General features: G+C 40.0%; 1 protein-coding gene across 1 annotated transcript; it reads right to left on the bottom strand.

Moving 5' to 3' along the window:
- Positions 1-2,874: 2,874 nt before the first annotated feature.
- Positions 2,875-13,122, bottom strand: IL10RB (interleukin 10 receptor subunit beta; the record flags this gene model as incomplete). The annotated part of the gene is made up of 6 exons (XM_082014473.1): positions 2,875-3,087; positions 5,340-5,497; positions 7,042-7,192; positions 8,486-8,652; positions 11,452-11,621; positions 12,935-13,122. The coding sequence occupies 6 exons, from the start codon at positions 13,120-13,122 to the stop codon at positions 2,875-2,877; spliced, it is 1,047 nt and encodes a 348-aa protein (XP_081870599.1).

Genomic DNA, 13,122 nt, shown 5'->3' with positions numbered 1-13,122 from the left:
GAAATAAGATTTCTGGCATCAGATAATCAAATCAGGATTTCACAGAATGTCTCTCTGCCCTTTCAGGGTGATCTTGATTAAATATATTCTGGATTGGAGCCTTCATTTCTGTTCTGTGTGGCATGTAATCTCCTAACTTTATTTACCAAGCTATCTGCATTAGAGTAACACTAGCAATGGTGTAGTACAACAGCTCCATCAGTTTGATGTCCTCAGACAAGTGGTGCATGATAGGATTGAGGGTTGAACCTTTGCTAGGATCGTACAAGGCTCTGGACTTTCTGGAACCTTTGGCGACATATTGAGATGCGGAGCTGGGGAATTCATTCCTGTTTCATGCTAGTCGTGGTGCAGCTGGAATCTTAATATATTATTTTTCATTTTGGAATTCACTGTATAAAGGTTTTTTGACAACAATATAGACAGTAGGTTAAAGATCATAGAATCATAGAATAGTGTGGGTTTGAAGTGACCTTTAAAGTTCATCTAGTCCAACCCCCCTGCAGTGAGCAGGGACATCTTCAACTAGATCAGGTTGCTCAGAGCCTCATCTAACCTGACCTTGAAAGATGGGTTCACATGAACAGCTGTTTCTTTAAAGACCACATTCCATGTCAAAGAAAAGTTAAACAAACAAAGTGGTCAGGACAAATCTTTCCTTTCCCCATTTGTCTGGATGTGTTGAAAGAGGAAGCAGTATTCTGAGAACAGTCTTTCCCTCTCCTCTCATGTGATAGTACAACAATTGGTATTGGCAAAGACATGAGGGGAAATGCTTCCTCTTTTTAAATGGGGAAAACCAACCTGTTAAAATTTTGGAAACTATGTTCTTGCACACATTCTTCCTGCTTTAATCTAAAAAGACTGTATCTCTGAATAGCCAAGATTACTTTTTTTCTTCCCCCTCAATTTGGCTTACCAATGAACCTGTAATGGGACTGCCTTATCTGTGCCCTTGGCAATCAGAACATTTGAACCAGCTGACTGATTTCAGCCACATTTGATAGACAGTAACTTCCTGCTCTTCCCTGAAAATCAGCTGATGGATAGATTCACCATGAAGGTGGTGAAACCCTGGCACAGGTTGCCCAGAGAGGTGGTAAATGCCCCATTCCTGGAAACATTCAAGGTCAGGCTGGACAGGGCTCTGAGCAACCTGATCTAGATGAAGATGTCCCTGCTCATTGAAGGGGGGCTGGACTAGATGACCTTTAAAGGTCCCTTCCAACCCAAACTATTCTGTGATTCTATGATTCTATGAAAGCTGCTCTACTAAAAGAGTGAGGAAAAGGCAGGGAAATTTCAACCCTCTTCTCTTCTGACAGCAGCTGGCCAGCCAACTAGCACATGCATTGGTCCTGTGAGCTGTGCTATGTGTTTTTTGCCTTTCTGAAAGCCAAAAAAAAAAAAAAAAAAAAAAAAAGTACTGTGGAAGGAGGGATAGGGAACACTCAGGGAGCTGAATTTTTACAGTGGAGAGGTGTACCAGATACAGGACATCAGCTTTCATTAGGATCAGCACTCACAGAGAAGCAGTTTTGTGAGAGGTGAAGAAAAGCACCAGTAAAAAAAAAAGCCTTAAAAAAACCCCAAATGAAAATGCTTCCCCATTTTTTCCATATTCCACATTAAACCATAATATGATGAAAACTAAAAAGAGCAGAAAAAATGTGTGTAGATTGCATATAGCTGGGTGGTATAAAGAATCAGTGCCTGTTCTCCTTATGTTTTCTTCCTGCAACAAGTTCTCAAGAAATGAATATTTGCATATTAATTAGCAAACCTCAAAACTATAGCCAAAAATTCTGCAATTCCCACATCAAGTTATGATTTACACACAACTTCACTCGTGGCAAGTTACTTTTGCTGACAGAATTTAATTTTTCATTCTCATTTTGATGCAATAATACACACCAAAATATTTGCCTCACAAATTAGCACACACTGCAAAGGTCACACATATGTTGGTGTGGACGTAACCTTCATATGCATGAACAAGGATATGCAGGTGAGATTGTATTATGTAGCACAGGAGTCACATCAACCTGTATTTCCTTTTTTTGAATTAAGAATATGTCTCAGTAGATAAATAAAATGAACCTACTTTCTACCTCCCACTCTAGCTGCGAAGTTTTCCACTGACTTCAGTGGACTTTGGGTTAGGTAGGAAAAGTTTAATTAGCCACAGAAACTGCAGGGCAGAGGCTCAGGGGACTGAGCAATACCCGAACATAGAGTGCTACCTGGCAGTGCATTGGTATGCTCCCACGATCCTTGGCAATGAAGCACGAGTAACACCTTGCAATGCAAAACACACTGAATACTTGTGTTCGGTTTAGTCATACCAAGTTTATACCATCACAGTAACTTTAGAATATTGCATCAGGTAAAAAAAATATTCGCAAGAAGGATTATGCCACTAGGGATATCCTTAAGAAATACACATAATTTCTCATTAAAAAAAAAAAAGTCAGATCAGCTCTTGCTTTACAAAATGTGATCTTCTTTTACAAACCTTATACAATATGCTACTTTGATTAGCTTTTGCAATAAATAGTTCATCAAAGTTAAATTAACTAGTAATATATATACACGTGTTATTTGCTTTTTAAATTAATGTCATAATACCGTCCTAGGTATTGCTACAACTTAACAGTGAGCCACCCCAAACAGTGGCAAAAAATTACGTATCATTTAATTCCTCATTTATAGTCAAATTTCTTGTACTTTAAAAAAAAAAAACGATTCTGTCAAAAGTCTGTGTACACATCTTTGTATATGAATTTTTACTGTCTTAAGAATGAAGCAGTAAGAAGATAAACCCAACAGCCCATTTGCTTTTCTTTTGGTCTGAGTGAAGTATGAGGAGTGCATTTAGGCCTTTTCTGAAGCTAGTACTATTCTTGAATCAGAATCTTCTTGTTCAGAGTCCTGAAGCTGCTCTGGTGTCTTGCGGGCCTCATCCCCAGTCTCATCACAGTGATTTTTGGATTCTTCTGAAATGACCGTTAGCTTGGCATAAAAAAGTTGCTCTTCTTGTGGGAGTGGAGAAAAAACCTGCGAACCACTGGGAGGCTTGCTCAAAAACTGTGAAGGAAAGAGGAAATGAGAATTAGACTGCAACCAGCCGTACCACCCTGTTTGCTTAGAAATATGTTTTATACTGTTTTCCACACATCTCAATCTTTAGAAGTCCCAGAGTGGCGACAATGTAATAGCCTCTCTGCTCGCTTTAACATCCTCTGCAAGGCTTGGAAGCAAGTCGTAAGTGCCTTTATTTGCAAGAAGATACCCCAGGGGTTAGTGACTTCTTTGTAATATAAACTTTCTTAAAAGAATAAAATACCTAGGTTTTGTCTGGAAACGAAAACTAAAAACAGTGACTCGACTGTAGGTAAAGGAGTTCACAGAGAGATTTGTCAAATAGCTCCAGGAGATATGAATTGTACCTGCCGTCTCAGAGAACTGTCTGCTCAGACATCAAATAGTGATGCTTTAAATGTCAACATAAACCATAACCATTTTGGCAAGTGAAGGAGAGGGAGATTTGTGGGGCTATGCAGTTCAGTGAGAAAGATGACTTAATTTTAGTACCGAAATATCACAACTTCTTCCCACTCCCTGTTCTATCGATACGATGGAACTGGTCTCAAGAATCAACATGGACTTCGCAGGGTGTCATGACTATTTTGAACGTCAATGCAAGAACAGCACACCTACGCAACACAGTAATAACATGTCAACCACTCATTTTGGCAGCTGAAGTGGCAGTTCATTTTATTGGTAGTGGCTGGAGGAGTACAACTGCATTTTGTCCTTGTAACCTGACCGCTGTCTATCACCTTTGCCTTTAGTGCATTTTACATAAGAAACAAGCTGCTCTATCAATCAGGAGTCCTGTTCACTGTAATTACAAAAATAAATACTGCTTATTAGACCTTTTTCTAGCAAACTGTGATTTGAAATGTTCTGTCAGTAATCTGCAATCTCAAATGTTCATGTAGTTAAACCACTGCCTTTGATAAATGTCATTTTAGTAAGCACAACTGACCTTTGATTACTGTGATTAACCACTATAACCCACTAGCACAAAATTAAAATTCTCCCTTTCTTGTGAGAAATCTGTGAGCAAAATGAAATTTGACGACATCTTGTATCGATCAGAGCAACGCTACCTTCCCAACAGCTGAGCTCCAGGTTCAGCAAACTATTGTGTGCTGAGCATGTGCTTAACTTAAAACACAAGACGATTGCTAAGTCAGCTGCAAAGCCTTCATCTGCCGAGCTCTAAATGAGTCAAAATGAAGAGAAAACAAAAAGAAACTGCAGGAAGCTTAGAAGAGGTTGCTAACTTTAGCGTACGTAATACTCTGTATAGCCTTGTTTCTTGGAGGAGATTCTGATACAGCCTTTTTAAGTTGCTATATGGGTAACAGGGTCAGTGGTATTCCCCGACAGTAATGGCTAACATTCATTGCTCTCCTTTTATCTTGAATTTTCAGACTTTGCTATGTTCTTTACTTAAGTTAGAACTCATGATTATATCTGCGAAAGAACTTTGTTTCAAGAGAACAAATGTGCAATTTTAAGTCTATGAGATAGCAGAGACAGATAGCTCAGTTGTTTACTATGTAAAAAGCGGAACTGAAGGTTAACACCTGTTATTCTCTCACTTTAAAATGAAAGGAAACATCCTGTTTCTAAGCCATATAAAGCCTCATATTACAAATTAGGCAGTTGCTTTAGGAATAGAAGTCTACGCCAAGTTTTTAACTTGTTCAGCTTTTAAATGTTTTGGACCGTTCTGTGCACAACAATTCAGAATGACGGTATTTTAGAGTTTATTACACATCAGTATACTTCAAAAGGAAGTCTAATTTCAGTGCTCCTTACTTACACCTATGCAGCACCACAGAACTCAATGCAAGAACTTGAGGTAACATTCATGTAAAATTTACATTGACCTTACCATGCCAGAAATTAAACATTAAATGAACTAGCTTCCACTACCTTTCTCACACTGAAAAATACTTTCCTTTGTCAGCTTTTTCCAAAGTTCACGACTTCATCATTTACGCTGATTTGAATGGCTTTTTATGTTTGGCAGAAGAGCAAGTTTTACCCTACACAACAACTATATAACAACAGATAACCGGCATTGCTCTTCTTGTCTAAAACCCCCTCGGAACAGTCTGCACTTTACAGATGGCTAACAATCAGGTGCACATGAAAGAAGGCAAATTAAAAGCTGTTTTAAAGGTTTTGGCACAGAGAGCCTTTGAAAAGCAGATGGTTCTGCTGAAAAGGCTGATTTTAATTGTGTTAGGTAGAAAACAAACCTCTTTCAAGTGTTGTGGGAAAATATATGAAGGGCAGAAAACATGTTTGGTGAGTCGATAAAGATATAAAAAGGAAAAGAAACAAGCAGGAACAGATACTACAACGACCAACATTGATCCTATAAGAATGGTCACAATTATCCACACCGGAGTTACACCTGCAAGAGACAAGGAAAAAAAAATTAAAACTGTGATTATTAATTTCTGAATATATTATTTTCAAATTATCGCTTTCTCTATGGAATTAAAAAAAATTACAAAATTGTAACTGCAAACATAAGTCTTTGCTTCCAGATGCAAAATACCTTAGCTCTTACATTTTTAGTCTGAATAGGCTGAGGGAGTTCTCAATAAAGGAAGCTTACAAGCCATCACATTTAGCCATTTACAGTTACATATACTGGTGATTCTACATGCAAATGATTAAAGGAAAAAAGACCAGCAGAACCATCCACAAGGTGATAAATGTAAACAGCTATTGTACACTCTTCAGTGTTTCAGGAGTGTAGGCACTGACACATAACACTACCAGAGTATAGGCTTCCATTTTTCTCTTAAAGAAATCTGTAAAAATGGCAGCAAAGTAAAGACATCAGGGGACAAAAGTCTGTAAAATTCGGAACTACTGAGCCTTTAAAAAAATGTCATGCACAGGAATTTCACAACAGGCAACGGGAATGAAGATGTATCCATACATCACTGTATAAATGATGTAAACCAACCTCCACTTGCTAAGCACTGTTCTAGCCATGAACTAACAAGCAACACCAGCACCAAAACCGACATGAAAGTCAACTGCAGTGCATGCAGATAACACACGTCAGAAAAATAGATGAGGAAAAACATATGAGAAACAGGTTAGCCCAGCAGCTTCCCCAGGCTTCCCCCAGATGGCTTCCTCATCAACTTGTGTCTCTGATTTTCCACAAGGTATCTGAGGGTGTAAGTTACTTAAAATGTACATTATGCCTGTGAAAAAGACAGTATCTAGGACTCTATCCTTTAAACTAGGGACATAAAGCTCCCTGCTAAAACAACAGGGTCAGACCACATGGTGGTTATGGCTGGACCCCGCAGACAGCAGCTAAGGTGGCACGGCTGGAACGGAAAGCGCTTTTGGGTACTTAACTGCCTTCAAAATGAAAAGGAGACAAAATAATTGTTTATATTCTTGATTATAGAGCAACATGGCCTAGCCTCATGACAGACACTGGCAATATCACCACAGATGACGCAGACTGCAACACAGAGTCCAGTTCCTTTCTCAGTTACAGACAGAGGGAACAAAGGCTTTCACAGGATAGTGAACACAGCTGATGGTAGAAGAGATTCAGGCACACAGTGTGATCAGTGAAGAGCCTATGCTCCATCTAACTCTGATTTTCAGGCCTCTGCAGCAAAGTAAAGCATCATGCCATCAGTGCTATATTGCTTATAGTTTTCACTATTATTATTATTATCATTATTATCATTATTATCATCATTATCATTATTATCATCATCATTATTATTATACAGTTTTCACTTCGCTTCCAACTCCTCTGCTCCAGAAGTTCACGTGTTAACCACCAAATAATACTAATGTAACAAACACATCAATTTTTGAAAGATTTACGTGTTATACTGATTTTCATTTTTAATTGCTTTTCACATTTCCTTGTTCCCCACAGCGCATGTCCCATTCTGAAGCAGCAGGTATTACCGTTGTGGGTTGTCTGCTCACAAAGCTCTCCGCTCAGTTTCCCTGTTTTGTTCCACTCGGGGATAACTGCTTGCACTTGAATACAATATATTGTCCATGGCTCCAGCTGAGATAATATTTCAGAGTTATGTTTAGTATCGATGTGAGTTACCTAGTAACAGAGAAGAACACAAAAAATTTGAAAAGCAATAGTCCAGTGAATGGACTAGCTAACAAATTACATTTAGTAGGACAAATCCTAGCAATTATAGGTGCAAGGTGAATAAGGCTTTTAAAGACAGAATGAAACGCCTTTCCGCTGTCACATAACTGATGACTCTGCACTGATTTCACCCATGGTTAGAGTGTGAGACCACTCACATCACTGACCTTCTGGCTGCTTCTAGCAGCATTAATGAAGTTTTAGGCTAAAGAGGCCTACATGGTAAGTGAGATCTGCTTGCAGAGAGAAACAATTGCCTAACCCAATGAGATCAACGAAGAGTGCTGTTACAGACAAACATATTTTAATTTGAGATGGAGCAAGTAGGGTGGATGATCTAGATAAAAGAAAGAAAAAGGCTTGTGGAAGCTATTAGGTAATGGACAGCTGATACAACTTGCTGTTTAGAGGTATGACTGGTTATGTCCCTGTAACTATACGGTCCCTGCAGAGTACAGGAATCCCTACAACATGCCCCATTACATAGTAACAGCTTCTTTCTCAGGGGTGAGAAGACCCTATAGCTAGGTTTCAGCATTTTGAGCACGCATCTACTTCAAAACAACAACCTGTGAAGTTACATAGTCTATGCCTTTTCCTTCTTTGATCCCTGTGGAAACTTCCCAGACTTCTGCTCTGAAGTGTTACACGCTCTTCTGAGCAGAGTGACACATCTGTCTGTGGAAGAGGCTGTCCATGAGAGGAAGAAAGCCAATTACAACTGACACAAAGTGAAGAGGTGACAAGCTGGAGGAGGGTGACCACAGCTAATGTAAGGCCTCATCCACGGTGGTATTCAAAGCCCAGAGTCCCACACACAGCACAAGCAGTTCAGTGACATCAGATGTGCATCTAAGCTCATCGCCGTGATCACAGATACTGCTGATGTCACAGCTTCCAAGTTTACCTTCGCTTGTATGTGTGAAATACAGAGGCTTGGTGGGGAAGACTGCATCACAAACACACACATCACTAGACTGAGAGAATGAACTCTCACGATGTAGCAGTTATTTCTAATTATGGAAAGATCAAATTATATCCATGCTACTGTTTAACTACACAGCTATCTGCCATTTGCTCTGAATGCCAGCTGCAATGACTAAACTTCATTATACTGTAATTACTAGAGACGTATTTTTGTTTCAGTACCACTAGCTTTCAGAACTTCATCAGTACAGTATTTTACCACGAGAAGCATGTCTCCAAGCCATGGAGTCACAACACACAGGAAGCAGAAGTTACCTCTGTATAACTGCCTTTCTTCCAGTACAGTATTCTGTAATTCCACGAGCCATAATATTGCTTTAGAGGCCACTTGTCATGTTCATGTTCAGCAAAGGGGCCTATGAAATCCACATGCAAGGACCCAGACTCTGACTTCACTTTTACATCAGGTGGCCCAATGTCTGCTATATATTCCAATCGTGGAAGAGAAGAAAGAATGGAATTCAGTTTCACGATATTTTCAATGTGACATTTTTACACAACCTATTATAATTCACACTTCAAATAATTTTATCTGTTAGAAGAAAGTAATTTCCTTTCACAGGTCAGGCATAAATAAATCCTTTCTTTATAGAACTGGTCTTGAAGGCGATCTATTTTTGCAGTTAAATAACAGATACTGTTGCAGACTACCTTTCCCACACACTAAATTAATTCATTTCTCTTTTGCCAGCTGTGGTGACACCTGGGAGAGGAAGGACTATTTCTATAGGTTATTACTCACTTCTCTGTCTGGGACAAGCTGTTGCAACATCTGTCTTTTCTGAGGAGACCCTCTAGCGAAGTGTTTTAATGTTTCTTTCATTGTGATCACTTTGGAAAACTGAAACATTTGAATTATTTCTGCGTGTCTTAAAGATTGAGCTCCTTAGACTGAGTATTATATTCTTATATTTTGAAAATGGCTTGTCCTTATGATGCTTTTGTGCCACTACCTAAATTATTTCATGAGTAGCTTAGTTCTCAACTACATTGTGTGTGCAATGAGCTCTCCATTAAAGTCTCCTGTAATTCCAACAAACAACTCTGCCTTGGCTGCTTCTACTAAAGTTCTGCCTGGCTACAGCTACACTATTAAGTGTCTAAGAAAGGAAGAGCTCAATATACAGACAATTTTGCATTCCTCTAGAAATATGTGTTTTGTTAATGAAAAATAAAAAAAATATCTGCTTGCTGCTTGTAATGCTCATTAATATGGTGTTGAACTTGCGAAAAAGAATGTGAGGAGGGTGTTGGTTACTCTGGCTTTCTTAGGCTGTTCCTACAATAGAGTGTGGAATTTCTCACTGTCCTGGTTTCAGCCAGGGTAGTTAATTTTCTTCATAGAAGCTAGCATGAGGCTATGTTTTGGATTTGGGATGAGAAAATGCTGATAAGGTGCTGATGTTTTGAGTTGTTGCTGAGTAGTCAAGGACAGTCCAGCTTCTCATGCTGGCCTGCAGCGAGCAGGCTGGGGGTGCTCGGGGAGCTGGGAGGGGACACAGCTGGGACAGCTGACCCAGGCTGGCCAAAGAGATATTCCATACCATATAACGTCATGCTCAGTATATAAAGCTGGGACGAAGAAGAAGGAGGTGGGGGGGGACATTCGGAGTTATGGCGTCCGTCTTCCCAAGAAACCATTACGCGTGACGGAGCCCTGCTTCCCTGGAGATGGCTGAACACCTGCCTGCCCATGGGGAGTAGTGAACAAATTCCTTGTTTTGCTTTGCTTGCGTGCGTGGCTTTTGCTTTACCCATTAAACTTTTGAAATCTTTATCTCAGATCATGGGTTTCCTCACTTTTACTCTTCCGATTCTCTCCCCCGTCCCACCGTGGGGGAGTGAGCGAGCGGCTGCGTGGGGCTTAGTTGCTGGCTGGAGCTAAACCACGACACTCACAAAAGCACTAGCAGAAACAACACCACAGAAAGGAGTATCAGGTATGTTTATCATGACGCCCTGCTCAGATCAGCTATGACAACATAAAAAATCCTCACGTCCTCCTCAGACATTTGGCCAGGTGGCCAGTACTCCCAGGTCTTTCTTTCCAGGTAGTTTTATACCCAGATTTTCTCAGTCCACGAGTATGCTGCTTTTCCAAAGCCAAGTCTGCTGTGAGGGCCACACGCTCTTTCAAACATACGTCAAACTACAACTCTGTTAATGATTTACAAGTTTGCTCTCTGCTCTGAAAAATCCATCCATACTTTTTGTATTACACTTTCTTTCGGCTGTAATTTATACTTGCAGCATTGTATTTTTTTTTCCATGCTATGTTTCAGTGCTTCTGTTCTAGGCAGATTAAATGATATCAACATTATGCTTTTGGAGAGAGATAACCAGTAAAAGCATTTTGAAAAACAAGGCTGTAAACTGTAAAATTACACTCTGAAATCCAAGGAACAGAATGATGAAACTCAAGCAAATGAAGGCAGAACAAGAAGGAAAAGGATTTTAAAAAGTTTTTCTCAAAGATGAGGTGTAACAGAAGCTTCCTGCACGGTTTTGTATGAACAGCTGGAGGAGAAAAGAGCCTTGGGTAACATTAACTACATGATCTAAAATAATTTCATTTTTGCTTTTGAGTGGTGTAAGAATGTACAAAATAAAGGATGCTCATTGGTAAAATCCACTCCCTTGTTCCCAAGCTCAAGTGACAGCAACATATGATTAACATTTCTGCTGTGTACTCTAATGCAAGGCAATGTCTAAATCATCTCTCACAAAAGACTGTAAAGCTTCACTAAGAGAATGGCAATATTGTGCAATAAAGATTTCTTGACTAAAAATTAATCTTCCTCTGTGTAATTCTTTTATTTTTTAATTTTTAAAAAGTGCTTTTTGTCTGACATAGCAATGAAGAAGAAAGTAATTGAACTTATTTAGATACTCAGGAAGTCTGAATCCTTGAAGAAAAGCTCTCCCTGGCTGAAAAATAGAAACGATCCTTATTTTAATGGAAAAATATACAGTTTTTAAAACCTCCTCAAAAGAGGTTTCAGGTACCAATACTAGCATCTAGCTATAATAGTGAACCTACCATGCTTTCTGACAGCAACTTCTGCCTTCAAAAATTGAAAGTATTACAACTAAGATTTTATAGTTCAATGTAATTAAATTTAAAAATTATCCGCGTGCTATAGCTTTTCTTATGGACCCAAACTGCAAAGGTGCATTAATAGCAGACAATACTTTTTGTGGAAGATTAGAAAAAGGCTTACTGTCATCCATTGGCTTAAATCTGACTGTGACCCAGTCCGAATGGTTATTTTCTGACTCTGCTCTGACCTGTAAAATGTAGTCTCCATACGCAGACAGAGAAGAGACATCACACTTGGTGAGTCTCAAGTTTGTGCTCACATTTTCATATGCGTCTCCAGGGAAATTGATGCTGTGTGGAAGAGAAACAAAATGTATATGATGGGTAAATTATAACTGACTCAATGTCTTTCCTCCCAATTAACTGGAAAAGTGGCATATCTGTTTGTTAATACAACCAATTATGAGTCGTGAACAAGAAAAATTAGATCAAGCGTATAAGAAAGAACATTACAAGTGTGCGCACACACATTAAGCATTTCACATGCACCAGTAAATCTGTGATAAAGAATAAAATTATGATTCAGTAAATAGATGCCCTTTTCTTGACAGTGGTTACAAAACTTGATTCGAAGGCAGTAATTACTAGACAAGTCCGCAAATATTAGACAATATTGCTACACACGGCTTCACTCTCTGACTTGGACTTTGTTCAGAACTGTCTTTAAGAAATGCATACAAGGAAAAGCCAGAGAAAATAGAGGCTGACAGCTGACTGGGAACAACTTAATATAGGATATTCTTTCTGTTTTGCGTCAAAGCCCACCTAGGAACTTGGTGATCGACAGGTAATTGCTACCAGAACCCAGAAAAATCTTCTTTCAACTAAGATGGCCCGTACCCTCGGTTTGGGGGTTTCTCCTCGGCAGACACCTGCCCGTGGGTGCCGTCATCTCCGCTTTACATCCTCCCCTGTCTCGGCCAAAGAATTCAACCTTCAGCAGGAACGTGAGACCTCTGGCCCAACGCGTGGTTTCCTCGCCAAGCACGGCGGCAGCAGGGAGCCCGCCGCTGGGCCGGGGAAGCGGCCGCCTTCCTCGGTACAGCCGCACAGGCCACTCTTCCCAACAGGAAAGACCAGCTCGGAAGGACGCAGTGGCAAAACCAAATCGAAGCTAAATCAACCCACCAAAACCGACAAAAGGAGACCTCAGAAAACGTGTCCTAAGCTTAAGGCACGGAACAGAGGAGCCACCAGCCTGCAGTTCATCGGGCATCTCCGCTAAGGGCGCAGGCAAGCCGGCTGCATCGGTGGCAGAGCGCAAAACGCTGCTGGTCTGAAAGGTCAGATAAGCTCCTAACGCTCTGCAGGACCAAGTCTCTTGAATCGCAGGCAACAGCTACATGATAGAGAAAAACCACACAGACAGCTAATAACAGCCAGCGTTAAAATGTGTTTCTGGTTCAAAAAAAAAAGCACGTACGAAGCTGCCTTGGGTGTGAAATGTGTAGAAAATGCCTCTGCCCTGTTATTTAGCTCAGAAGATAAGCCTCTCACAAGCTAGAAGGGACAGGTAATGACCTTCCTATACAAACGGAAACAAATCACAAGCAGACGCAGCTGTAAAATGTGAATTAAAGAAAGCACAACTCCCCCAGACTTACCTCTTAGATTGGACGGTGTAACTTATATTCCCTTCATATAACATGGGTGCATCCCACTGTAAAATGCTATGAAGATTAACTGAAATAATTTTTGCGTTTTGGGGTTTTGGCACTATTCCAGATACTGTGGGAGCAATCAAAAACAAGCAAGCATTTAGTATGTATTCCTCCAGTGACTTCTCAGTCAT

Source organism: Phaethon aethereus, assembly GCF_964289735.1.
Source record: "Phaethon aethereus genome assembly, chromosome: 1".
Lineage (NCBI taxonomy): Eukaryota > Metazoa > Chordata > Aves > Phaethontiformes > Phaethontidae > Phaethon > Phaethon aethereus.
The sequence above is the reverse complement of the archived record's forward strand: the minus strand, read 5'-3'. Positions and strand labels throughout refer to the sequence as shown.